At 34.0% G+C, this 27,201-nt stretch overlaps 1 protein-coding gene and 2 long non-coding RNA genes across 12 annotated transcripts in view; 1 reads left to right on the top strand and 2 right to left on the bottom strand.

Annotated features, from left to right (window-relative positions):
* Positions 1 to 550: 550 nt before the first annotated feature.
* Positions 551 to 27,201, top strand: part of Usp (ultraspiracle) — a 54,533-nt gene continuing 27,882 nt past the window's right edge. For 2 of the 10 annotated variants that reach the window (XM_006561554.3, XM_006561553.3), the window contains exon 1: positions 551 to 903. In XM_006561554.3, coding sequence (XP_006561617.1) covers positions 885 to 903 — 19 coding nt within the window. In that variant the 5' untranslated portion in view covers positions 551 to 884. 10 annotated transcript variants of the gene reach the window in all.
* On the bottom strand, positions 11,422 to 26,718 carry LOC102653672. The gene is made up of 2 exons (XR_409172.3): positions 25,166 to 26,718; positions 11,422 to 11,842 (listed from the first exon to the last, which is right to left on the bottom strand). It is a non-coding gene; the product is annotated as an uncharacterized LOC102653672 (long non-coding RNA).
* LOC102653781 lies at positions 19,077 to 20,910 on the bottom strand. The gene is made up of 2 exons (XR_409177.3): positions 20,772 to 20,910; positions 19,077 to 20,472 (listed from the first exon to the last, which is right to left on the bottom strand). It is a non-coding gene; the product is annotated as an uncharacterized LOC102653781 (long non-coding RNA).

The following is a 27,201-nucleotide window of genomic DNA, read 5'->3' as shown; positions in this document are numbered from 1 at the left end:
ATAAATATATATGTTCTCAAATATCACAAATTAGAAAAATCATAAATTTTTATTATATATACACATATACATATATAATTACATATATAATTATTTTTTACATATTTAAATATAATATAAATTTAATTATTATTTATTTATTTAATATAAAATTTTTTAAATTTTAAGTTGAATGATAATTTAAATAACATAATTTAAAATAACATTTTAACTTTATAATTTTAACTTTTTTAATGAATTATTTTTATATTTTAAAATATACATAATATTAAAAAGAATAATTTTTTTTACAAAAGAATATAAAAAAAATATAAATAATTAAAATAAAAAAAATTGAATTTATATTCATATATTTTTGCAAAATATTTGAAAGATACTTGATATAAATTTTAGATATTCTATTTTTATTTGTTTTAAATTTATATAAATAGTTTATTGAAATTTTATATATATATATATATTTTATACATTTTTTCAGAATTGCAATGAAATTTATCTTTTCTTTCACTTCATATGTAAAGGATTGGACTTATTATATGTAGCGCCACCTTTGAGTAGGTTGCGAACCACATTGTTAGTCAAAACAATCGCCGAATTCAGGATCTATTTTTAGACAGCACGCACTAAGCTACAGTACTTTACCATTTTTCTTGTGCATCGAAAAAAAAGAAAAGATAGTTTTAGTGTTTTACTTAAGTGTCTTTCGATTTCGGGAAGGTTCAACGACCTCAGGATAATTGTGACAAGAGAGCGACCGGCCATGTTTATATCGTGGTGAATTTTAAGCTAGCGGCCCGTAATCTACAAGTAATATTCCACGTGTACTTGTTCAATACTCGTGTCGTGTACCGTACGTCCAGCACGGTGTCTAAGGCTTTTGCGAGATGGAATCTAGCGAAAGAGGTGAGTATATATGCATATAAATAAAATCATGACAATATTGAGCCTCTGACACAAATCGCGACCTGGGGGCAATGGCAGTGTCAGGGTCGAAACGGAACTAGTTCAGTGACCGCATTCGCGGTATTTGACCGCGATATTAGCGATAAATTTCTTTTTGGAGTTATCTTCTATTCATCTTGAACTCTTTACAATTATGACATTTCTCTTTGAAATAATCTTCCTGTGAAAATTACTCTTTCAGTCAAATCTATGTCATGTATCTGACTTTTGATCTTGACTGTACTTTTCTCTCTTGGTTCAATTCTTACGCATATCTCATATAATATATAAAGATAGAGGTAATGTAAGAAGGAGACATTACTTTTAATATCTATTGATAAACCTTTGAAATATTAATTTTTAAATGATCTTATATTTTTTGACAATATTCAATAAATAAACTTAAAAAATATTTGAATTTTAAAAATTTTTACATCTAATCTAATCTCATTTCTAAATGTAATTTACCTCAAATTCAATCAAAATTTAACCTAACAAAAAAATATAATCTAGAACTCTAACCTAAACTTAAATTCTCTTACAAATATTATATTGAGATTATTGTTTTGTAAATGTATTCATTTGTACTTGTAAATTTAATATAACTTTTGAAATAAAAGTTATTTTTGAATTACAAGTTTTTTCATTTAAAAGTGATATTTTTGAACATTATTTATGGAAAATTGTCAGAAAAATATAGGAACTAATCCAAAATTTTTGTTATCTCTTTTATAGTTTAGTCTTTTTTTTATTTATAAATGATGGATTATTAGAAGAGATGTAGCTTATATTTTATGTTTTTTTTAATATTTTTTTTTTGAGATAGCAAAGAAAGTCAGATGGTTACATTCTATATTACGCAATAATATAACATGTCTCTAACCTAGATAATCTCTCGTATGTATAGTGAATTGAAGCCGCTTGACAGAGACACGTGAGAATTATTATCTCTCGACTGAGTCCGGCATGTGTTGCAATGTGGCGACACCTGTCGACTATTTGTGCACGTCCTACCTCAAGCTAGTGCGAATTAACCCTCTTTGTTTTTGTTGTCTTTCAACCCTTTTATAGATGAATAGAGTAATGTAACGAAGTAAATTATTTTCCTATTTAATAATAATCAAGGTCAAATTAATAAATTAGATAAAATACTATACAAAAAAAAAAAATAATAAATACTATATCAAAAAAATTAATTAAAGATTAATGTTTAGAGAAAAAGTTTAGAGAAAAATTCGATTAACTGTGCATCAACTGTAATTTGTTTTTTCCACATGTTTTTTATTTATTTTATTATCAATGTTTTGATAATAATTATTATTAATATTTTGATAATAAACATTAATATTAAAAAATTGTTAAATATAAAATGATATATATTTTAATTATAATATTAAAATATATATATTATAATTAATTTTATTTTATTTTATATATGTTTTTTAAATTCAGATGAATAAGATTCTAAAGTGCATTATTCAGTTAAATATCAATAAAAGATATTATTTTTAAAGATAAATTTATATATATATGCTATTGAAATTATATTAATTCAAAAATAATTTCCCATCGAAGTTTTTATCAATATCTTTTTATTTTATTGATATTGATTTAATAAAATATTTTTTAAATGAATGATTAATAAAATATAATGATTGTAGAAGCACACATTGGATGCTATTGGAAACATTATTTTTCTTTTTAATCCATTCTTTTTTTTTTTATATTTTTTTTTTTATTTCTTTATTTCTTTTTTTAAAATCTTTTTCTTTCCCTAGTTAAACTCTTGTTATATAAATTCAAGGACAAACGTGATTGCACTCTCTTTCTTTATCTTTCTTTTTATTTCTTAGTTGTTTCTTTCTACTTTATTTCTGTCCGTGCCGGTAACACCGCCTTCCTAACCTGTCTTCTGTTGTCTCTTCTTCTCTTTTCCTCTTTTTATTTTTCTAGTATGCAATCTCGTATTCTTTTTTTTTTCTTTTCTTATATATTCCTCTTCTTTTTTCTTCACTGTTTTTTTTTATTATATTGGATTGTATATATTGTGCATCCCTCTCTCATTGTGTTTTAATTTGCATTGCAATTGAATGTTGATCTTTCTTGAAACATACTTTTAACATACTCAGTTGAATAATTTATGAAAAAACATACTCTTGTTGGTTTTGAAAGAGAGATTATGCTTTTTATTATAGAATTCTTTCTTGTTCAATTTTTGAAAAGATATACTTTAAGATCAATTGTGTAGTTTATACACAAATAGAACATTTCTAAGAGAAGATAAAAAAAAAATAAACTCAGATGGATTTATACTATATATTTTATCCTTGAAGCGATCCAAGATTATGATTAAATAGAAATTAATAATAATTTTTTAGAGTTTTAAGTAGAATTTTTTGCATTTTCGAATGCACAACTAAATAATACTGAATACATTTTTATTCAAATTTTATTCTATTAGAATTTTTATCTAGCTATGAATAGGAAAAACGAGAAAAGTATTTAAAGTTACAATTAATATTTACCAATATTTTTTCATTTATATAATTTATGTTTATAATATATATCTGGTCATTTCACGAATTACCATGAAATAAATCTTTTGATTGAATTTCACCAATATGCTCAAATATTTATGGACGATAATATAAATGTTATTGATTCGTTATATTCAACGCGACCACGAGAATGGATAATCGATGACCTTGCATGAGATTATGCTCGTCCATCATATGATTTCGTCGTCCTCGGAAATAGAATTGCACGAATTCCCTCGTTAGTGAGAATTACATGGCGAATTAGATCCTGATTTTTATTAGATTGTTGATGAATCTTAAATTAACGTTTATGAATCGATTTTTAATATGAAATCTCCTTTTAAAAATTTTATTTCTCTAGAAATTGCTCTAGTGAAATAAACAGTTTTGAAAAGAATATTTGTGTGATGTGCCAAGCAAATTTCCAAAATTTTTTTTAAATAGAAATTTTTAAAAATATTTTGCTAAATTTCTAAAATCTCAAGACGTTTCTTATTTCTTATTTCTAATAAAAAGTATATATTTTAATTAATATCTGATATAGATCGTGAATTTTTCATGAAATTTAATAAAAATTACAAATTCTTAACATAATAACAATTAAATAATAAATAAAATTTGATAAAAAACATTTATATTTAATATTATTATACATTTATTTATACTTAATTCTCGTATAGAGATACTTAATTTTTATAATAAATATTTCAAGACATTTAAGTAGAGATTCGTAGTAAATTCGAAAGAAAATTTCACGAAAAAAATTTTACAATCATTCGACTAATGTTTTTCTTTTCCTCCATTATCGTAGTAAATTTTCCATAAAAAAAAAGTCAATTTTAAAATCATCGTATTTTCCCGTGATTTAAAACACTTTTCTGTATCTCTGCGTTCATGAAAATAAATCCTTGAAATTGTAAACGTTTCGAGGATGCGATACAATTGCCAGGATGTCCTGACCCGATACCGGGAATCGAGTTGGGCTATCTAAACGGGCGAACGTGCATGTCCGCCCACACTTGAAGTTCTATCTTGTTAATTGGCATGGAAAACGTGTAATGGAATCCGTAGTTAGCCGTAGTTATTGCCGGTTCGAAATTAAATGCAACCGAGTGTACGCGTATATCCCCGTGAATTGGCGAAGCTCAGAAGAGCTTTAGAAATTGACGCCTTCGTTTGAAACTTGATCGAAACAATACCAGGATCGTTTCTATATTCAATTCCGTAAATGATGTTTGCTGAATGGCGAGTTTAACGCGATTGATTTTAGAATGAATCCGTTTCAATGATAAAAAATTTTTTAAACAATTATTCGAAGAAGAGATCGAATCTCTTATCAATTATCAATTATCCCCCGATAATTGTTTTTTATTTGACTGAAGAGATTAATGAAATGGAATGGAATCAACGACATGTAACATTTGTGTTACATTTTCTTAATTATTTTAACTTCGAAAAGAAATCATTTTCCTAAATATTAAATATAGTAAAATTTCAAATCGTTTGGACAAATCGTTCATCGTTTCTTTATATAAAAAAGAAAAAAATCTAAAAAATTTTTTTTACTTCTCGGTATAAGGTAAGAGACCTGTTTGCTCTTCGATACAGATGATAAGATTATCCCGCGATGAAGTCACGGTACAAATAAAGATAGGTCGTCATTGAAAAAAATGAGAAAGAAATGAAAAGAGAAAAATATAAAAGAAAGTTAAAAAAAAAAAAAAAAAAGAAAAAGAAATGAAAAAGAAAATATGATACGTTTAAAACAAATTGCTCAAGATCGATGAGACGATGTTTCAACAATCGAAGAAAGAGGAACTTGCAGATAGATGGAGCCAATAGTCTTAGATAGTCTTGATCTCGCGGGGATTATACGCTTGTCTCATTTTTGATAAATATTCACACAAGTTTGCCACTCTTTCTTTTTCACTCCTATTTCGAAATATAAATAGACGAGCGCGAAGAGTTTATTGATCGCGATGCATTCAAGGTTTTGCAACGATAATGCGTGATTATGTAAGCTACGCGTGCAATTAATTGCGTTGTGTCGTGGTTCAAATGTTTCTCGGGGGCAAGTGTCTGTTATATTCGATAAAACGATATATTCATAAAAAACTATTTTTTCTTCTAAGGATTTTCTAAATCTTTAAAACTATCTTCTTAAGGATTTTTCTAAGTAGAAGGATTTTTGATCTTAAATTTTTGTTTGTAACTTTGAAGATATATTTAAATTAATTTAATTATTCGATATTGAAGGAAAATAAGGATTGTAGAATTATTGCGTGTCAGATGCGAGGAATATTTAGTTGGGTGAATAAAAAATAGATACTTGAAGGAATTACTCATCCGCTAGTTTCAAATTGTCATATTGTAATTTTATGTAATTATTATTACATCTTTGTGTATAATCAATATATGACTTATTATTTATATAATAATGACAAGTAATTATTTCTTATTTAATAACAACGCTGTTTGATAGATATGCTGATAATTACTTTCCATCTTAAATAATTCTAATTACTTTTTAATGCGTTTATCTAGTGAAATTTATGTTTCTAATGTAAAAAAAAAAATGTTCGTCATTCTGGTATTTTTCCACAGTTTGAATCAAATTCTACAGTTCGTGTGAATTGACCATTTCAATCATTCATGCTTAAAGCCAGCAAGTTCCCGCGAATTCGTGAAAAACTTCTCGGTTTAACTTCGATTTTACGAACGATATTAAATTCTTTCGAAACTAATTTTTCTTTTCTTTTTTTCTCGAAATTTATCGGGATTGAGTTTTTTTATTTATTTTTTATTTTGTTACGTACATATCAATCTTCATGTTCTTATAATTAGGCCAAGTGGATATCTTGTTTCGATAAAGTAGTTTTACGTGATATGTATTAAACTTAATAAAAGATCTAGTGATAAATAGTAAAGTTGTTAATAAAATAAAACGATATATATTCATTATTTCATCGATCAATTCTTCGAAATATTCGTTTGATTTAAGAACAATAGATAAGAATATAAATTAAGCGTAACACTTAAGAAAAAAAAAGACGAAGAAAAAGAATCGATTCGTTTTTATATCGCGCATATTTTCATTGTTTCTTACTCGTCCATTTTAATTACTTTAAATTATAAAGGATCTTGAAACTTTCGTAAATTTTTATACTTTTTTACGAGATTACACATTCAATTCGTTCTTCAACGAAAAGAGAGGAGATAATCTTCGATATAAATTAAATCACGAAGAAAAAAAACTTGGGCCTTTCAACCGTCCCTGTAGAAATTTTCAGATTTCAATGAAACGCTCGACTTTTATTATTTTTTTTTTTTTTTCTCTTTACTTTGCGCGTTACATCATACCGTCGCAATTTTTATCGGTGTGTACGGTCAACCAGTATCGCTTTTGCGATAAATTTCATCGTTTCTTGCTCTCATTTCGCGCGGGAACATGACCTGTGTAGCCATTAAAGTCGCCGGAACTAATAGCCGTTGCATACATTTCTTAAGGGGTTTCGTTTTAAAAAGCACGGCCGGTGTAAAGCGATTTATAACTTCCAAACGCGTGAATACATTCCCTGCCGGGGGAAATGAATATCCAAAAGGGGGAAATGAACGAATTGAATGTGCATTATTAGTTGGAATGAGATTCGTTCGTGTGATTCGTATTTTACGATTGCTCAAAATATGAACAATTTTAAATATTTCTTTAAAATGTATTGTCTGGGGAGAAAAATTTCTGGAAAGGAATAGAAATATTTTTTGATTTAAGAAATGCTATTCAATTATAAGTTTTTTTTTTAATCAAGCATTATTATTTCTTTTTTATTAATTTTAGAATAACAAAATCATCTTTTTTTTTTTATAATAACTTAATCGCTATAATTAAGTTACGTTGTGTACGATTAGTAAAAGAATGGTCGTGTTTGTGTGCGATGATTTGTCCATGATGATATTTATCCATCTTAAATTATAAGAATAATTGAATAATTAATAAATCAATAAAATCAAAGTTTATGCATATATTTATCCATTGAAATTTGAAATTTGTCCGATTTTTCTCGAATTTTTTCCTCGATAGTCAGCATTGGTTTATATTCATGACCAACTCAACGCCTCGATGCGTGTATCAAGACGAATAAAAGAAGAAAAAAGATATTTTAAAGTATATATAACGATAAAGCGACTTATTACGCGACAGTTGGACGATAAGACCATTCGACGACACAATTGTTTTTAACGGAAATTTTTTATCTGAATTTCTGTCTTTTTCTTTCATAATCTCTTATTTTCAATTTTTTTTTTTTTTTTTATTCGTTTTCCGTGATAGTTGATCAATGGTAATGTAATGGTATTAGAGATTTGATCTTTTAAGAATAATCAAGTCATGGAAATTTTTTTTATACTTTATATGAATAAGATTTATTCGATTCGAAAAATTCATAGAAGAATATTGGAATTTTTTTTTTAAATAATTTTTAGAGTTTTATATCAAAATATACTAAAATAAAATAAAAGTATAATTAAAGAAGAAGGATTTCATTTTTGAATGTTCTATTTTTATAACGTAATATTTTTCTGAATTGAAGCATTGTTCGATCTTCCAAAGTATTTATCGAAGATGCCCAGCCAAATCGTTGAAAATACACGTTCCAAAAATGCATGATTTTATAACATGGAATAAAATAGAATATGAAATATGCGATGATATTTGATTTCTTGAGATATTTCGAAAAGAAATATTTTCTCAAATGTTATATAATTTTTACATAATATTTCTTATAAAAGGCAATGTAATACGAAAAACTATTCCTCCTCGCTAATTCCACAAGGAAATCCTAAATTTTTCTTTAATGCTACAAAAAATAATCAACACTTTTTCTCAGTTAATTAATTCTAATTTCAACCTCGCAATTCTTTTCGCAATTTAATTATTTATCCATTTTACTAATTTGTTCTCGATAAAATTAAATTTTATCTCATACGTCTATTTAAAAAACGAAATCAATTACGATGCGTTCGTAAAAAATATATATACTCTATGGATTATTGAATGGAAGGAAGAAAAATCGAAAAGATCGAAAAGATCACTTCAATTAATATCAATGATAAATTCGTTTTCCTTTGTTCCATCGTAGAAAACGCCTGTTATTTACGATCGAGCTGGTACGTGTTACTCGATGTGATCGAAAGTGGCGGTCGCGATAAAACGAGCGAGGGAACGGCTTCCCACAGAGCGGTGCAGAAACTTTTACGTAACACACCGGCTAGACCAGGGTCGTCGTCGTCGACGTTGCCCGCTCGGTACACGTCGTGAGAAAAACACGTGGAGTGTGACTGACTCTTTCAACTTTTTTCCTCCTTTTCTACCGTCCTCGCTATTTATATTTCCGCAAGGCTACGGGCGCGCATCTATATTTCGCTTCAGCAGCGAAACCGTTTCTCGCGATGATTTATTAATCGAAACTATAATCGATAATTTTCCACTAATTACTTTCTCCTCGAACGGACAACATCTTGGAGAAGACGCTTCTAGAGATCTAGAATCGTAAATATATAATTAATTATTTCATTATTTCATTTATTACTACGAGTTTTTCGAAAACCTAACCTAAAACTCGAATCTTGCTAAAATCTTGTCGATCGATTTCACAAATTATTATTCTTAAAGCTTTTCCCTGCTCCAAACCAAAAAACCTGGACGATTTAAATATTCGAATTTCCCTACACTGCATCAAAATATGTAATTAATTATTTCATTATTTCATTTATTACTACGATTTTTTATTACTACGAAAACCTAACCTAAAAACTCATAATGCTAAATAGCAAATCTTGTTAGCAAAATCTTGTATCAATTTCACAAATATTATCCTTAAAGCTTTTCCTTTCTTAGCTCCAAGCCAAAAAACCTAGACCTGGATTTAAATACTCGAATTCCCCTACACCGCATAGAATCAAAATATATAATTATTTAATTATTGATTTTTTCGAAAACCTAACCTAAAAACTCGAATCGTAATGCTAAATAGCAAATCTTGTTAGCAAAATCTTGTATCAATTTCACAAATATTATCCTTAAAGCTTTTCCATTTTTAGCTCCAAGCCAAAAAACCTGGAGCTGGATTTAAATACTCGAATTCCCCTGCATAACCCATATCTTTGATTCCCCCTTAACTAGCGAAACGAAGAAAACCACTATCTCCAAGCGATGGACATTTAAAGAGGGGGAGGATCTCGAATCGGTGGCGGCGGTGGTGGTCGGTCGCGTCGGGGCATCGATCGCGTCTGTTCCAGGGTGACGGGACGGTCCGGCGCCGGGGTGGCGTCGCGGTGGTGGGGAGAAAGTTGCACTCGGAGTGTAAGCGGACTCCCTATATGCAATTGGCTGGAAAGCGCGCCGCTGGAGGGGATGGCGGGGCGGGAAAGTGGGATCGGGCGAAAGGGAGAGCCGTGAGGTGAGCGAGGGAAGAGTGGAGGGGTCACGGAAGGGGAAGGCAAGTGCACACACAAAGTAGACATATAGGTCAATGTCGGGACACTCCCGTGCACTGTTTAGCACGACTCACCTAGTGACCTACTTGCCTCCTCCTTTTGCGTACTCTGACCAGGCTCTCCACTCCTAGCTTCCCCGGTCTCTCCACGGTTCCAGACATCGAGACACAGGTGTTACGACACGCTATATAGCTTCAAAGTATTCGGGACGTTTGCCTATTTTTGCCGTTATTTAACGCTATTTATATCAGGATTGGTGTATCGGAAACCGATCTTCTAACGGGTTATTTTCGTTTCAAATTATGCCACTTTTTTTTTTTTGTTAATTTCGATTTTTTTGATATTGTTTTGATCGAAAACGTTTCTTTCCTCTCATCGAGATAATTAATTTTTTTAAATCGTGAAAAATGTTCTTAATGAATCACTTCGTATATGGTCTTTCTTTTTATAAAAAAATATTTGTTAATCTAATCTCGTTTCTTTATCTTGATTTTTTTTTTTTCGTTTCTTAACGGTAAATTTATTTTATTAGAATTTTTTCTTTCTCGATAATCAGCGAATTATTAAATTATTAATTTAAATTGTCCAATTATGAAAAAAAATTAGTTAATAGTATATATTTTTTATTTTTATTATAGTATATATTATTATATATTTATTATTTAAGATTAAATTATAGCCTGTTAAGCATTTTAATAGATACTTTGAACCATATAATGTATATCTGTAAATGTATTCCACCTTAGAATACGAGGACATCCTTGCAATTTTCACGCACGTGTAATCCCCGTATTATTTAAATTGACCTATTTTTCTGATTCTTCATGCCAGCCAAGTTTTCTTCGTTATCGTGCTTCGTTTCTTGATTTAGGTTGCTCTTATTATTCTAATTTATCGAATTAATTCCTATTTTTTTTTTCTTTTTTCAACAAAAATCGATATTTCTTTCTTTTCGGATCTTTCAATCTCTCGCACATTCATGATAATTTTCGTGAAAAATTATGTATAAAATATATATTTATATATATTACACGTGCCTATTATATTTTTATTACACGTGCACATTTGATTGACCTATATTTGCTTTCAACAGCGAGTGCAGCTTTTATTGTCCTCCTGGTTTCAGTGCCACGCATTGTTGTTCTATTTTATGCGTTTCCCTCGACAGCATGCGAAACGATATCGCGTTCTATAAATTTTTTTCGTTTGTTTAAACGTCACACATAATTCAAGGATATAATAATTAAAATTCTCGCGAAACTTTTAATTTTTTTTCTCGTCACTTTATCCTAAAACATTTATCCATATAAAAAAATAATTTCCTTAACTTGTCCTTTTTCTTCGTTTAATTATACCGAATTATTATCTATATTCATAGATAGAGAAATATTTTTGCAACTGATTTATAAGTCAATCGATTGAAAGAAAGAATAATTAAAAAAAAGGAATCATTCAAAATTAATCCTTTCTAATTATTCAGAAACGTTACAATCACACAAGTGTGAAAGATTCATCTTTCATTTCAATTCTATTCCCTGTTTTCACGAGGACGACGGTGCATGCGTTTCCTTGGGAAATCCGCACTTGACCCAATTCGGGCCTCGTTCGATAGCCGATGGTCCCGCCAAGTTTTCCACGGAAGCAGCCACGGTGGGGTCGGGCTGGAAACGTCGGACGCACGAATCGCGTTTCAGCGTGAAATTGCACCGGGAACCTTGACATTCCCGCGAGATCGGCAAATGGAGCCTCGTCACGTAAACCCGCGCTTCCGATGGGACCGTGTAACAGGAAATCACCAACCAAGCTTTCACGAGCAATGTGATAGCAAAGTTTCTCGTTTGCCGGACGTGGAGATGATCCTGCGAATTGGTCTAGAAACAGTCGTAACAAGTCGACGAAGTCGTTTTAGAAACTCGTTTTGGGTCGTTGGATGATTATGAGAAATAAAATAAGTAAAAATGTGAATAATAACGAAAAGTAGAGATCGTATAAATTACGATAAACTAATCTGTCTTTCCGATTTAACTTTTTAAATTTTAATGGCACTTTTAAAAAGGAAAAAGAAATATTTCTCTAATTATTAAGATGTATTTATAATTTAATTTATCAGTATAAAATTTTAACATAAAATATTTATAAATATTTTTTTAATTTTCTATTAATTTTATTGATTATAATTATTTATATATATATATTTTTTTTGTAATATTTATTTTTATTTAAAATAAAATATTTATATATATATATATATATATTATAATATATAATTATATAAATAATATATCTTAATAGAAAGAAAAAGAATATATCTCTAATTATTCATCTTTTTTTCTGTTGCAGGTGAGTAGAGAAGTTTCTTGAGCACGAATAACAATGCTTGGCCGCGTAAGTAATTATTAATTAAACCAAATATGCGAATTTAAATCGGAGAAAATAGATAAATTTTAATATCTTTTAAAATTTTCATTAGAGTCGACTTGCTTATTATTATTATTATTTTTTAATTCTCGTTATGAGAATAAAATTTATCATCAAGTTGATAAAGGAAAGAGATATTTCAGCAAAAAATAGACGGTGAATGGGCTGAAAAGGTAGTATATTATTATTTTTATATACCATCTTGCCACACTTGTCCAACATAAGAACAAACAATAATTCGCTTTCCGTTAAGCACTTTCTTCGCTTGATTGGCTTACGAGAGTGGAGAGTCTTAATACGGTTATCCTTAACTTGGTCAAGGTTTATCTCATCGTCCGAGGGGAAACATACCTGGCGATATTAAAAAAAAAAAAAATAAATAAAAATAAAAAGAAGCAATCAAGCTTTTTTTCCATCGACCATTATATCTTTACCGCCGTTCTCCTAGGATTTCATCGGAGAAAATATCTGATCGATCCAACTTATACGATTAATTTTGAAAAGTTATATTTATATGTAACTTTCGTATTTGATCCGTGCCACAAGATGCAAGAACAAGTTTACTACTCTAGGGCAAGGATTCCAATAATTTCAAACAATTATTCGCGATGGACGGTGAAAAGCGTGCACTGAGATGCAAGAAGAAGCGCATCCGTCGCACAATGAACACGCTAAATCGGCTATAACTCAACAGGAATTGACTCGAGAACAGTTTTATTGACGCTTCCTCGTTCGCTTTGATAAGCGAATCCTGCCATAATGCCAAATGTTCGTCAACGCTCTTTTTGTTAAGCGCACTATCCACTTCCGGTGTCTTAAGAATTGGATCCTATCTCCGAGTACACGAAATATTGGATAAGTTCCCAAGCTATTCTCATACAATCCTCTGTAATCGTGCTAATTATTCCTATTAAAAAAAGTGATCGATATCGATCCCGATATATTTATATTTATTTCTTTTCAATCTTCTTCATTCACCTTACAAATGGAATTCAAAGGTTTCCGTAAAGGAAGAATGAATTCTATATTACTCCATAAGTGCTCGATTTGGATGCAAATTTTCGGGCACTTATCCAACGTTCACCGTACACAATTTTCTGGATCGGTCTCAACCGGGTGAACGAACTATTTATACGAATCGTCTATGAACACGGACGAGTGTCGTTCCTTGGTCGACACGAGCGAGGAGGGAATTTCAGGAGCGTGTGGTTGATTCTTCCGTCGCAATGCGGTGGCCACGTACGTTGTCCTTGACTATTCTGTCTCTCTTTCTACAACAACAACAACTCTCTCTCTCTCTCCCCCCGTCTCTCTCCGTCTTTCTGGCAACTTGTTTCTGATCCCTTCCACCCACACCTGATTGATCATCATCCTTCCTCTCGTTCTCCTCATGAACGAGCATTATTTATAGCTGTGGATTGTGTGTAGTGCATAAAGTGCATAGTAGTGCACAAGGCTGGTGAGTGCGACCGATCCGATCCACGCTCAAGCATTGACCGGTTTGATGGATCGTTTTCGATGGATGGAACTGTTGGGGTGGTAATTGGCACGATGAAGTTCAGAGGTGTTAGAGTAATGGGAGTTTCTGAGGGCTTTTGATATAATGTGTCGAGAGGTAGACGTCGTGATTTCAATATTGGAAATTTTTGTACAAAATTGAAGTTGAAGTTAATAACAAGAGTATTAGTATTTAATTTATTAAAATAATTCTTTTTATGCGAAATTATCGGGGAAATGTTTAAAGCGGTTTTTGATTTAACAATTTGATCTAGTGCCAATGTGAAATACGTCAAATGAAATGACGTAAGATCACAGGAATCCCATACAATTTCATAATACGATCGTAATCGTAGCATTCCGATTGTTAATTCGAGAACAAACGGAAACGCACGAACGCTTTCAAAGTGGAATCGCTGCTCCATTACGAAACCTCTTTTCCTAATAGATTGGAATTCAATTTTGGTATCCTATTTTCGATTTAAACGAATTTTCCACAGGTTCTCTGTACATCTCTTAGATTCTCTTAATATTCACGTTCTTCTTGAATATCGAGAAATCTTTAAAATCATTTATATCGATTGTTAATCATTACTCAAAGTGATCTCTTCTCTCGAGAAAATTTTCACAAACGGAAATTTATACGGAAAACAAAAGGAATTAATCACAGAAGTAAACTCATAATTCAATCCCTCTCAAAATAAATATCCCTTTACTTGTTGTCCGAGACTCTTTGGCGACACAAGACGAATTCACAATAGCCAATTTACCACTAGGATTGTTGACCGGTTCTCCGATAGTGGCGTGTTTCAGGTGTTAAAACTTTTCAAATGTTCCTTCGACATCCCTTCCCTGATTTTTTCTTTTTTTTTATTTCGGATGCGTGTCCAGTCTTCGCTAGGGATATTCCTTTCTTTTTTCTTTTTTTCCCCAGAAGAACGACATCCAACGGTGTTGCCTCGCCGCTTATTAAGTTTCAAAGAACGATTAACCCCGAAAAATTGCGAGCTTTCACGGGTGAACAATGCCGGGGTTGATTGGTATTCGCTTTAGAATTAGAACCCGAATTTTTGCATTGTGTGCAACCGTACCAACAGCTGCACCAGACCGCCGTTGCTTTCTTCTGCATCAGACTTTTTTTTTTTCCTTCTCTTTCTCTCTCTTTTTTTTTTCTATCTCGCTTCAACTTCCTTCGCATTCAAATTATGCTTCCGTCGAATGTCATAATCGAACGAGCACGTTAAACGTTCCTTAAACATTTTTTTGATAGTGGTTGTGATTCTTGAATTGCAGTTTTGAATTCACGATTGTTTCAACGTGAAATTAATATTGTAGAAATTTAAATTAAATTTGGATTGATTCAATTTCTTTCTAAGATAAGAAGATGAATCAATTTCGTTGATTTTTCTCGCATGTTTGGCAACGTTTCCAGGGTCCAAAGGACCGTACAGTATCCCCGACGACGAAACGAGGGAGAAACCAGTTTCGACGAAGAATGTAAACGGAATATTGGCGAGTCCTGTTAACCTTTTCTCGTTCTATTCACCTGTTCGCAAAAACAAGCAAGGATTACCATTACTTTTATATCGTAATATATCAAATTATTTTCCTTTATATCGTCCATCATGTTGGTAAAAAATTTTCCATCGGCGATTAAAATATTTTTTACATGGAAATAACATAAGAAATAACATAAATCGTGAAAACTATAAACTACTCGTTAAAAAAAAAAAAAAAGAAAAAGCCCATTATTTTATTAAAGTTAACAACCTCTCTCTGTTTTAATAAGTAATAAGTAATAAAATCGTTCTTTGAAACATATTTTATCGATTCCGAGCCGAGAAGTATCGTAAACAACTATTTTTAAAATATAAAAAATTGAAGAAACCACTCGTAAAGAATATGCGGTGGCGCGTGTTGCACAACCGTGGTGGATGCACGAAACGCGCCATAAAACATGCGCCAAGTCGCAGAATGGGACGAAGAGAGAAGACCGAGCCATGGCTCCGGGATTCGTTTCCTCGATTTTCTTCTCCGTGACGAGCGCATAATAAACTTTAAAGCTGGCAAGACGACTCAAATGCATCGGCAGAAAGTGTGCACGAGTCCCGCGATAGCGAGTAGGTGGCTAACCTTGACGACCACTTACACGATCGACGCTCTTGCACGTGCTTGTACACACATGCATGTGCACACAGGCGCGCACAAGTTGCAGCAACGACGCAGCACGCGACGCTATCGGTATACATGTACGTATATACATATATATACGTACGCGATACTCGACCGCGTGTATACGTATACGCGGTTGATTACCGTGAGTTTACATAGAGGGTGTCGGTTAGCTGGTATATGGGCCAAACAGTTTCGAGAGGAGTGCAAAAAAAAAAAAAAAACAAAAGGAAGAATCGAACTTTGATTGAACTTGTTTAAAAAGAAGCGAGCTTAGTTGCTGCGAGGACAAGGAAACGGGTGTGTCTAGTATGTTGAGACGAATTGAAAAAGTATTGGAACAGGTGCGGCAGACTACTTGTGGAGACGTGTTCCGTTCCACGAAAGGCCGCTGCAAGGATATTTTTTTTCCCGAACGGTATACTGTTAACAAAGAAAACGGAGACTGCCAATATATATATATATATACGAGTTAAAAAAAGAGGGAATCTTGTTATCGGTAGAGACGAGAATGTCAATTTTTCGCGTGAAATTGATATTGTTTGCGCTATTGGTCACGTATTTGTGTGCTTCGTGCCACTGCTATTGGCCTGTCGTGAACAAGTTTTATCGACATGAGATATATAAAAGGGAAACGATCGTTCGTGACCGTCCCGCTTATCTCCATCGGCAATCTGGCTGGTGTTGTTAATTTAAAACGCGGTATCGAACGTGCCGTGCCGATAGAGAACCACCGGCTCCGATCGTTAATTATAATCGTTTCGATGCGATTCCTCGGTATGTACCGATTCGCGCTCGTTTCATCGGCGCACGCTGCTAAAAATAACCTCTCGCGGCACACCGACTAGACTCCTGTTTGAAAAGACGCGTTTGAAACGCGTCCTTACGAAAACGCGCGTATCTGATCCAGCATCTAGTTACAGGCATTAACGTAAATCTTCGTTAGAGGTTCCTGGCTTATTTCCCTTATCAGATTCGTCGTTACACGTCGGTGTACATTGGAGGTGTATATTTCGGTCACCTGGTAGAAATCTCATGCAAGCCTCGTCGCGCACGCTCGACATTGCAAACGCTCCCTTCCCCTTCGCTTTCGACCATTTCCCCCACCGTTGCGCCATTGGACGAGCCAGCTCGTGACGGCGGCGGGCGAGGAAGGGGGGAAGTCGATTCTCCCGTTTCGGCCGTGCACTAGAACTTGACTCCTAAGCTCGACAGTGACGGCGCAAGCTCTATCTGCGTCTCTCTGTCCCTTTTCCTCTCCTTTTTGCTCTCGTGCTCGTGTTCATCCTTCTTTCCTCTCTCTCTGTCTCTCGTTCTAACATTCTCCCCCACCCCACAGTCGCATCGCATCAAACTCGCTTGTTGGAGACCTCGAGCGGTAAGGTTACATTTCTATCATCAAGTATTACACATTTTTATCGATTATGTATCGTCGCGTAGACACCACGTTGATCGCATTCGTTTTGCATAAATTGGAAACGGATGAAGAATGAAAAGTTGGAGGATCCTTTTCGTATACACGGTTTTTATCGTTCCATTCTTGCGCGAATGAATCGCTGACCTATATTTCGTATTTCGTCGATAAGATGATCCAAGATATTTTATACACGGAAAAATTATTTTTTCAACGCGATGCGATTAATAATTACGATCGAAATTATTACACGTTCGATTGGAAATTATAATTAGAGAATCGTCTCGTTTCACATTCTTCACGAAGAAAAGTGCAAGTAGAGACGGAACGTTACTTGTCAGGCGTGACTCGCTTGTACTCCTTCCTTCTTCAGCATCCTCCCTTCCTCATCCCGCAGCCTGCCACCACCTTTTCGTCCTCTATCGCCTTCTCCTCGTCCTTCACCTCCTCTTGATCCTCCATCGTCCCTCTCTCGCCTCTCTCGCGGCTCTCCCTCCCTTTGAACCCTTCCTCCATCCTCCCTGTCCCCACCTCGCTCGCCTGCCGGCTGCACGCTCACATGCAACGAGGCAGACCGGCCGGCTGCCTCACTCAGTTGCCTTTAGCGCCGTGCATCTCCGAGTCAGTCAGTCAGTCAGTCAGTCATTGAGTCAGTGAGTCGGTGAGTCGGATCGACACGCGCCAAGAGATATATCGTTTATTGTAACTATGTACGTTCTTCACTCTCTTACCATTCTCGTTCTTTCACTCGTCCTTTCTCCTTCTCTCTCGTTGCGCGCTCTTTCTCGCCCCATCTTGCGAAATTTATTCGCGTCGCGGGTCATTCGGTCGTGTGTCGAGTGTTGGCCGCGTGCTTCTCTATTCGCGGCACGTGTGCACGCAAGCTTCTCTGGACGGCGGAGAAAAATATGCGCGCTCGTCGCGTGCATTGTGTCTATGATTCGTTCGGTCGAGTCATGATTTTATTCCAGGAAGTTCCAAGTATATATATATCATCACGCGTGTATATACATATGTGTAGTTACGATACGATGGAAAAAGTAAATCGAACAGGGAGATAGGAAATTTCCAAAGAAGGTGCAACAATCTTGTGTTCCTCTTCTCCGTGAAAAATTATCGTTTATTGCAGTTTGTGGTCGCGTTTGTGAAATAGTCGTCTCGTCCTCTCGTCGCGCTATTCTTCCGAACAACCGATGCAGTGATCAAATTTGAATAGTATTCTGTTCACGCGCGCTATGGCGAAACGATTGCTTTTGGAATTCCAAATGTTGGGAAGAGAACGAATCATCGTTTATATCGTTCTTTTCCCGGTGGAAAATTTGACCGTGTGTTTCTATATTCGAAGGAGTGCAACAGTGTTTTGAAGTTTTAATGCTAGAACGAGAAAAAATTCGCATGTTTTTTTTTTCGATTAAAATTAAAATGTGACAATCAAATAAGAAATTTATATACGTAAATAACTAATTCTTCGTTTCATTTATGATATACGAAAAAAAAATGTAATGTTTCCACCAGAGCGTGTCATTGCGGCCCAGTTGTATTCGTTTCTTTTTGCAAGTAACAATATAAAGCGACCTTGGAGAATTCGTAAAAAAGGAATGTCGTGTTTGTGATTCTTCTCCGCAGATAGTTGTCATTTTAAAATATGTTGATAAAAAGTAACCTCGGATATACACAACAACGGTCGTGAGAATAAATTTTTTTTTCTGTTTGATTTGTTGATGGTTGTGTGTCCACAGTTGTTCCACGCTATATCTATCGATGGATATTAATTTAAACGGATAATATTTTCCCAATTTTTTTCCAAGGTATTTTTCATCGTTCAGTTTTTCATGGAATAATTTCAATCCGAAACGAAGCTCTATTGTACACATGACGTTTACATTTGGATGTTTTGCATTTTCTTTTCGGTGCCAAAGATCGGACGTCCAACGCTAAAAATGTCGCTAAAAAAGATGCCACATTATCGATCGCGCAAAGTATATTGTCACAGTATGTCGTAATTAAACGTGACTTTTGTAGTGATACGTTACGACTGTTATGTCCGTCGGAACGCACGTGCCAAACAAACGATCTTTACCTACAATTCGAGTTCGAAATTCAGCGAATTTTTTCATCCTTTCAAGCGTGTTATTAAAAAAAAAATTCACGATATTTTCGATATCTAGCGATACATTTAAATTATCTTGTATTCTATTTCTATTCCATTCCGTTGAAACGCTATCGCTGTATTCAGAAACGTGGATAAATTTGCTCGGTGCATAATAAATTTTCTTTTTTCTTTTTTTTTTTATGCGAAACGTGCTTTACGTCGTCAAAGATAGGAGACAGGTTGTGAAACGAAATTTCAACAAACTTATTATGTTTGCATATTTATTCATGGGTGCATTGGCTGGTGTATTCGTGAATCATCGTCCCCTAACTGTGAAAGTGCGCAGTTTAAGCCTACCCTTCTCCCTCCCTTGAATCTTCTACGCAGTATTAAGGTCTTGGCTGGATCCGTGTGTTTAGTGCGACTGCACACACCATTGCAGCGGACAACTTTTTGTTCAAATACAGTGCACGCATTAAGTTCCTGTTCCTGTCGCCTCTTGTAAACAAGTTTATGTGCACCTTTCGTTTACGAATGTAGACTCCACGATATACAAGTCCGATGTATCGTATTTTTCTCATCATTTTTCTTTTCTCTCGATTTAATTTTTCCCGATACTCGAAATATTTTTTATTTTTTCCATTTTTTTTTTCACGAAAATCAAGCGATAACTGAAATCATTTATCACGAAACGATATAAAAGTATAATTTTATTTAACATTCGAAATATTAGAAGTTGCAGTAAGGGACAGAGTTAGAAGTGTTTGGCGGCTTCGCTAAATGGTTTGCTAAATTCAGTCTACGTCGTGTCTGCGTGGTGATTCGAGGCCACTCGAAGAATAGCTTTTATATCCAACACGTGAGAAATGGATAACGGGTGAAGCGTGGATTATCGATTAACTTTCAACCTGCAAATGACAATAACATATTTAGTCGCTATGTAATAAATAAATCATATTTGTTTTCGTCAAAATGGCTCTCTCTTAATTTAAAAAATAAATAAGATTTATAGTATCGTGTTAATACTTTTCCAAAATCTGAAATCGATTCTTAATTAAACAATTATATTTTGTAGATTTCGTTACGTTTATTTGATAAAATGTAATCGTAATATTTTTAATAATTCATGAATAAAGATATGCAAGTTTAACGTCGCAATTATTAAAATCTTTATCTCGAATTAAGTCGAGTATATCAAGTCAATAACCTTAACTGTACAATCCCAGTCAGGGGTTACTGTCTTACTCCATCCACGGAGCACCCGGTATATATCGATTCGTCTTTCTCAGTAGACAAGCTTTGACGTAGTAGCCTCTTCGTAAGATAACCTTGAACTTCAACCTCGACTTCGGACACCACCATTAGAAATATATTTCTCCATTCATCTTTTTTCCGATACGATCGAAAAGGAAGATCGATCGATAAACGAAGGAAGAGAAATAAGAACTGGGGATATCGAAAATACGCTGCTTCTAAAACACGCTTCTATTCTCTTCTAATGAAAATTAAACGCTCTTCCATCTCTCTTTTTCTGCCGCGTTGGAAAGAAGCTTTGCATAACAACAATGGTTTGAAGTTTCGCGGCCGGGCAAGTATTATCATCCAGCAACGAGGCAGAGTCGTCAAGCGGATACACGCGATGCCAGAAGAATAGAAGATGCATCGCGCCGTTTCATGCACGTGGATATACGTTGCATTTTGCATAATTGGCCGCGCGCGTTACGTAAGCATTGTTTCTACACCGCCGGCGATTGTCACCGTTGCGCAGCCAAGGCAATCGCATTTTGCTGCCTACATGCTGTGGTCAAGGTCGCCGTTTGTAACACCAACTCGAGGAATCCCGGTAAAACGGTGAAACGGCGTTTCGTCTCCGCGAGATTTTAGATCGAGCTTTTGTCCACTCACTCATATCGTTAAACTTCTGTTATTGGATGCTTTTATTTGTCTCTGAACTTCTGTTATTTTTAATTATCCTTCTATTTGTAGCTTGGGGTTAAAAGAGATCAAAAATTTTTCATAATTTCGATGGAAATTGATAGTAATAGAGAAAATGGATGTATTTCTGTCGTATTTAATCCAGTTATCCAGAATCGAATTGTGCGAATTCTCTGTCTTCTTATGGATTCATAAATGGACTTCTTGTACAGATTCTTCTATCGTTAGTCTAGAGGATATTGAAAAAATTTTCTTGGATAGAGATAATTGATTCTTCGTAATTCAGTCAAATGCTAAAAAAATTATTAGAATTATTAGAAGAGATTAAGAAAATATATTTGATATGATAATAATAATAATATTTGAGTCATTTCAAAAATAATAATTTGAGGTTAGGTTTGCCTAAAAGTAATCCAAATTGAATATAATATAATATCAATCGTGTTTTTGTAGTTAAAAATACTCTTGAAAGAGTACTCATTTCCTAGTGAAAATGCAGATTTCTCGCGTAAATTTTTTCGAATTCGATCTCTGGGACTCTCGATTTTCTTCGTCGACTTTCGAACACGTAAAAAGCGTGAAATATCGTAGCCACTCGGTCGCTGGTTCTTTTGATCTTGCCGGTTTCGTGTTTCAACTTTTCATTTTCGTTCGCTTTTACTCTCGTTCTCCTTCAAGACTCGCTGGTTTATTCTCGGTTTATGCACGTATTTCAGTCCTCTGCAACTTTGAACACACTTTCAAAGGATCCTTCAGAAATCTTTCAGAAGGACATTCGGTTAAAATTTCGGTATATACTCGGCCGCAAAATTATTATTAACTTTAGATATTCCATCATTTTTATTTAAATACTTTATTCGTCCATATTTATACAATTATATCAATTCATAATTTATTTAAATCATATCATAAACTTTCTTCATTTATATTACTTGATTTTTCTTTTCCTATTTGTCTTTCTAATATGTCAAATATATATAAAATAATAATAAATCATATTTACTCTAATGATATATTAAAACGACAAATAATATCGTTTCACTATATCAGAGATAAAGCTGAAAAAGTAAAATGTCAATTATATATATATATTTTTTTTCATACTCGTCATATCTCAACGCCCAATTAAAAATCTCACTCATAGAGTGAAGATAGACGTATCTTTGCATTCGTGATTTTACAATTTTACAAAAAGAAGAATTTTCACGATCTATCATAAACACGATTCTTCTTTCGAGTAATTCTTCTTTCATTATTCGAGTCAAAGCTCGATTCTCAAGGCGATTTTTGCCAACTTCGAACTTCCGCTCACGTTACATTGACGTTACATTCGGTATCTCGTGCTCGATCCCGAACAGAAATTCTATCTGGCTCGGATTAACGTCCCGCTCTGTTTATCATTACGACGATATTTCTCCCTTCTCTTATATATTTCTCTTCTTGTTTACATTTTTTTGAATAATAAGCTCGATCAAAAAATAAAAAAAGAAAAAGAAAGAACACAACGAGAGAGCGGAGAAGGATCGTTTCGCAATTCGGTACCACGATAAGAATTAAAACGAGAGATTTGTAAAGCGGGCTCGTAAAAATTGGCGAATTTAAATTTTCCTTGGATCTTTATCGGGGAGAAACTTTTAATCAGCCGGCAAAAAGTTTTATCATCTTTTTTGAATTTAACGATAAAGATATCCGTTTCTCGGTTTAACAAAACTTTTAGTTCTTCGATTACAATTTTATAATGTAACAAATATTTTTTTTTTGCGAAATTTATAAGAAATGTTCGAAGTATATTTACAAACTTTTTCTTGTTTTGATTGTTGCAATTGAATCAAATATAAAAAATTGAACAGATGTTAACTCAGTTTTGCCCCCTTTAAGAGAGAGAGTAAATGTAATAATTTTTAATCTTATTTTCCAAGATGGTATAGATTTTATCCACGAACGCAGGAGAGAGATCTATATCGTGGGCCAAATCGTGAAACGATGTTAAAGACCGATGCAATAAATCCATTCTTGTTCCTAATCGTAGAGCGATCGAGAGTTGACCGTTCGAACGCGAAACAACCAAAGAGGAGTGCATTGAACGAAACCAAATCGATACCAAAAGAAGAGGGGAAGTTAGCTCGATTTAGAGAAGGAAGGAGGAGAAGGAGGAGAAGGAGGGAGAGGTGGAGGAGGAGGTCGAGGAGGAGGAGGAGGAGGAGGAGGAGGAGGAGGTGATATGGTGGTCGGCTAGTCGTTTTTTTCGTTTCTCTTCGAGATGACGCGACAAGGATATCGTGCGTGTTTCGCTTGAGAGTAGGATCTTTCGGATCTTTCGGTGAAGTGTAGAAGAAGGGGGGGGAAGGAAAAGAAAAAAAGAAAAAAAAAAAGAAAAGAAAAGTAAAAGTGACGAGTGAAAACAGGAAGATCAAGACTGCCAAGATGATGAAGAAGGAGAAACCGATGATGTCGGTGACCGCCATCATCCAAGGGACTCAGGCCCAACATTGGTCCCGTGGCAACACTTGTATGTATATCATGACAATTATTTAATGTAATTGTATATAATCGAACGTTTCTTTTGTACAGGATATTTCATTTTGATCTACTTGAAATACAATTATATTGAAATTTTATCGGATATATTTATAAGTAAAATGTAAAAAAATTATTTACATAAAGTGGATATAAATGGACCATCCTGTACACGTGGAATTCAACGTGATATTTCAGCGGAGAAAGAAAGATGCTATTCTCCGTCAAATGCGTACCATTTATCGTATTCCCCGAGTCATTAGGTTACGCAGGTTTCATGAGAATTGTACCGTTAATAAAGTAGCGAATTGCATTAAGACAAGATTCCATTGCACGCGTGTATGTGAGACATATTTGTTTTTCATAAAGTACTCTTTGTTCTATAAATTCATTTTACAAGGTTATCTTTTTCCAAAAGATAAAAATTCATTTTGTCATAATTCGTATGTAATGATCTCTTTCGAATATATATATATATTTATTTTATTACGTATATTTAATAAATAATGTAAACAATTGACTTATTTATTTAAAAGTAATTACACGTTAAACGATACTATTAATTAGAGTTTTCACTACTGATTAAAATTAATATCATTTGAAACATCCATCCCACGTGACGAATTTCAACTTTTAACGATACCTAAACGAAACCTATTGTTAAACGTGTGCGAATGATGATTAGCATACTGCTGGTAGTCAATTAACACCGGTGTCAAGGCTTGCTCTTATCTGCGCTCAAAATGATCCTTGTTATAGTTTCATAATGGCTTGTAATTGAAAAATATGATAAAATGGAAATGCTGCTTTTCTTTTTCAACTCCCTCTTCGAAATTATTATAAAAATGATTTCATCCGTCACAAATCAATTTGTATTCGTACAAATTGTACGATGCTATCTACAGTTTCAATTTTAATGCGTCTGACCAAACGCAGGACCGATTCACTTTGATATTCCTTCGTCTAACATTTATTCTCATTCTTAACCATTAAACAGTCATTGTTATCTTTGTTTTATTTTATCCTTTTTTATCAATCAACGTCATTAAGAAACAGATGCTTAATAAAATAGAATAGAAAAAAAGAAATCTGAAAAACTTTACGATTCATCGTTCGCTTTCCAACTTTTGAATAAACATGCACACTTACGTATTATCATTCACGTATTATCGATATCTCGGCACTCGAGTGACTCACGCCGATTCCGCAACCGCTCGTGGATCGGGCCCCGTTTAACGCGCTCGATCGTCTAGCGTTGAACGCGTAGGATGAAGGTCGGCTATTGAAACTTGAATGGCGTGTAGAATTGGCGAGTGAAAACGCATGCGCTCGCGGCGATCTCGCCGATCGCATCGTTATCAGTCGCAAGCAGCGGCTTTAAAAGCCGGCCTTAAAGCAAGCGGCCGGCCCGCGAACGCAGCCGCCGCGAGAAGGTCACGCCAATGCGCCTCGTTATCTACGCCTCTGCCGCAATTTACGAGGCTTTTCGAGGCTTATCGCGTTGCCCCTGTTGCCGGCCAACAAACGCATCGAATGACGCACATTTCGAACTTCTTTTCGTTCGTCTATTTTTCTCTCTCTTTCTTCCTTTCCTTTTCCTCGAAGAGGTTACGTAGGCAGATTCTTTAAGATGGAAAAATCTTCTTTCCATTCTTAAAATTTTCAAAATATCGATAAGATAATTTAACGCGCGAAATAAAAAAAAAATTTCTGTTTACAGAAATGTATAAATATCGCAAAGTTCTCTGCTACAAAGTTAATAAAATGAAACCTACACGTTGATATTTAGAAAACTCTCGAAGCGTGCACGTATTCGAATAAACAATAAACTTTCATACGCATCATTTTATTAAAAAATTCTCTATATAATAAAAATATATTAATAATTTTGTTCTAGAAAATTATCTCAATTCTATATATATATATTAAACTGTTGCTTGGCTTATCACCAGATGTCCGATCATTACTTTCTCGCAAGTATTTTTCCTCTACTATTTTTATTTACAAGATAGATTTCATATAAGGTTTATCTATGAAGTAAAAGAAATTCTTGTTACTCGAAGAGGGTACAAAATCCTACGCCACGAGAACCGCGAAAAAGAGTGGTTGTTTGAAAAAATATATCTATCTCCATCCGGAATATTTACAGACCTCTCCCCGATACTTGGCTTCCTCTCTCGAGCACAGAGTGCTCGTTGTAAAAAAAAGTGAACTTCACCTCCTTCGCGTAATTTCCACCACTCTATTTGCCCGGTCTAGATCTTCTTCCCTCTCTCTCTCTTCCTCGTAACACACACGCACGCGTTACAACACGTGTAACAACGTGTGATAAGAGCATAGGACGGTTTCACCAGAGCGGTTCGCGCTGGCTCGATTAATCCACGCACTAGCGCGAACGCAACCTTGGCACCAATGCGAACCAAGCGTGAAGTGCAGCCTCTGTCGCGGCTGCACACGTGTGCACCACGCCGCGCACCTCCTCCGTTTGTGATTGCACCGCGCGTGGGTGTTGGTTGCTTCGGTTTGACCAATTCTGGCCAAACCGTGCACGCTTAATTAATGGATCGGAGTAATTGGACTGACCATTAAAAAGAACGTTCATCGAATTTTTCTAATCTGATTGAAAATTCCTTTTTATTTTTTAAATCGTGAAATTTAAACAATTAATGCGTATATTTTTTTTTTTACGTTCTTGCAATAATATTGAAAATTTTAAATCGGGACAATGTTTCTTATATCGTTGAAATGTCAATCATTGGATAAACTGTAACAAAATTTGTGAATTTTTTATACTCACAAAGGAAAGCTTTTTCGAAATTCTTCGATTATATATTTATAGACTTTACATTATGATTTTTTATTGAAGTATTAAAGTTAGATAAAGATTTTCTTTTATGTATATTGTGAATAGAGACGGTTGCTAAGCTGCATAACGTTTTATAAATCGTGAAGGAGTAGAGGGTACGTATTGAAAAACATGTAGAACGCGCGATGAATGCGAATGACAGGTTGAATCGATTAACAAATGAAACGAGACAGGACTCATTTTACCGAGATTTCGGCATTAATCATCGTCAGTGAGATCACTGGCTCGTTCGTTGCGATCGAGATCTCGAAAGGTTTCGAATAAAAAATCACGTATTTCGAAATCGATCCGATAGCGAACGATTTTCCGGGTAAGCGAT

Source organism: Apis mellifera, linkage group LG9 (genome assembly GCF_003254395.2).
Source record: "Apis mellifera strain DH4 linkage group LG9, Amel_HAv3.1, whole genome shotgun sequence".
Taxonomy (NCBI): Eukaryota; Metazoa; Arthropoda; class Insecta; order Hymenoptera; family Apidae; genus Apis; species Apis mellifera.
Note: the sequence above shows the minus strand (reverse complement) of the source record. Positions and strands in the feature narration are given on the sequence as shown.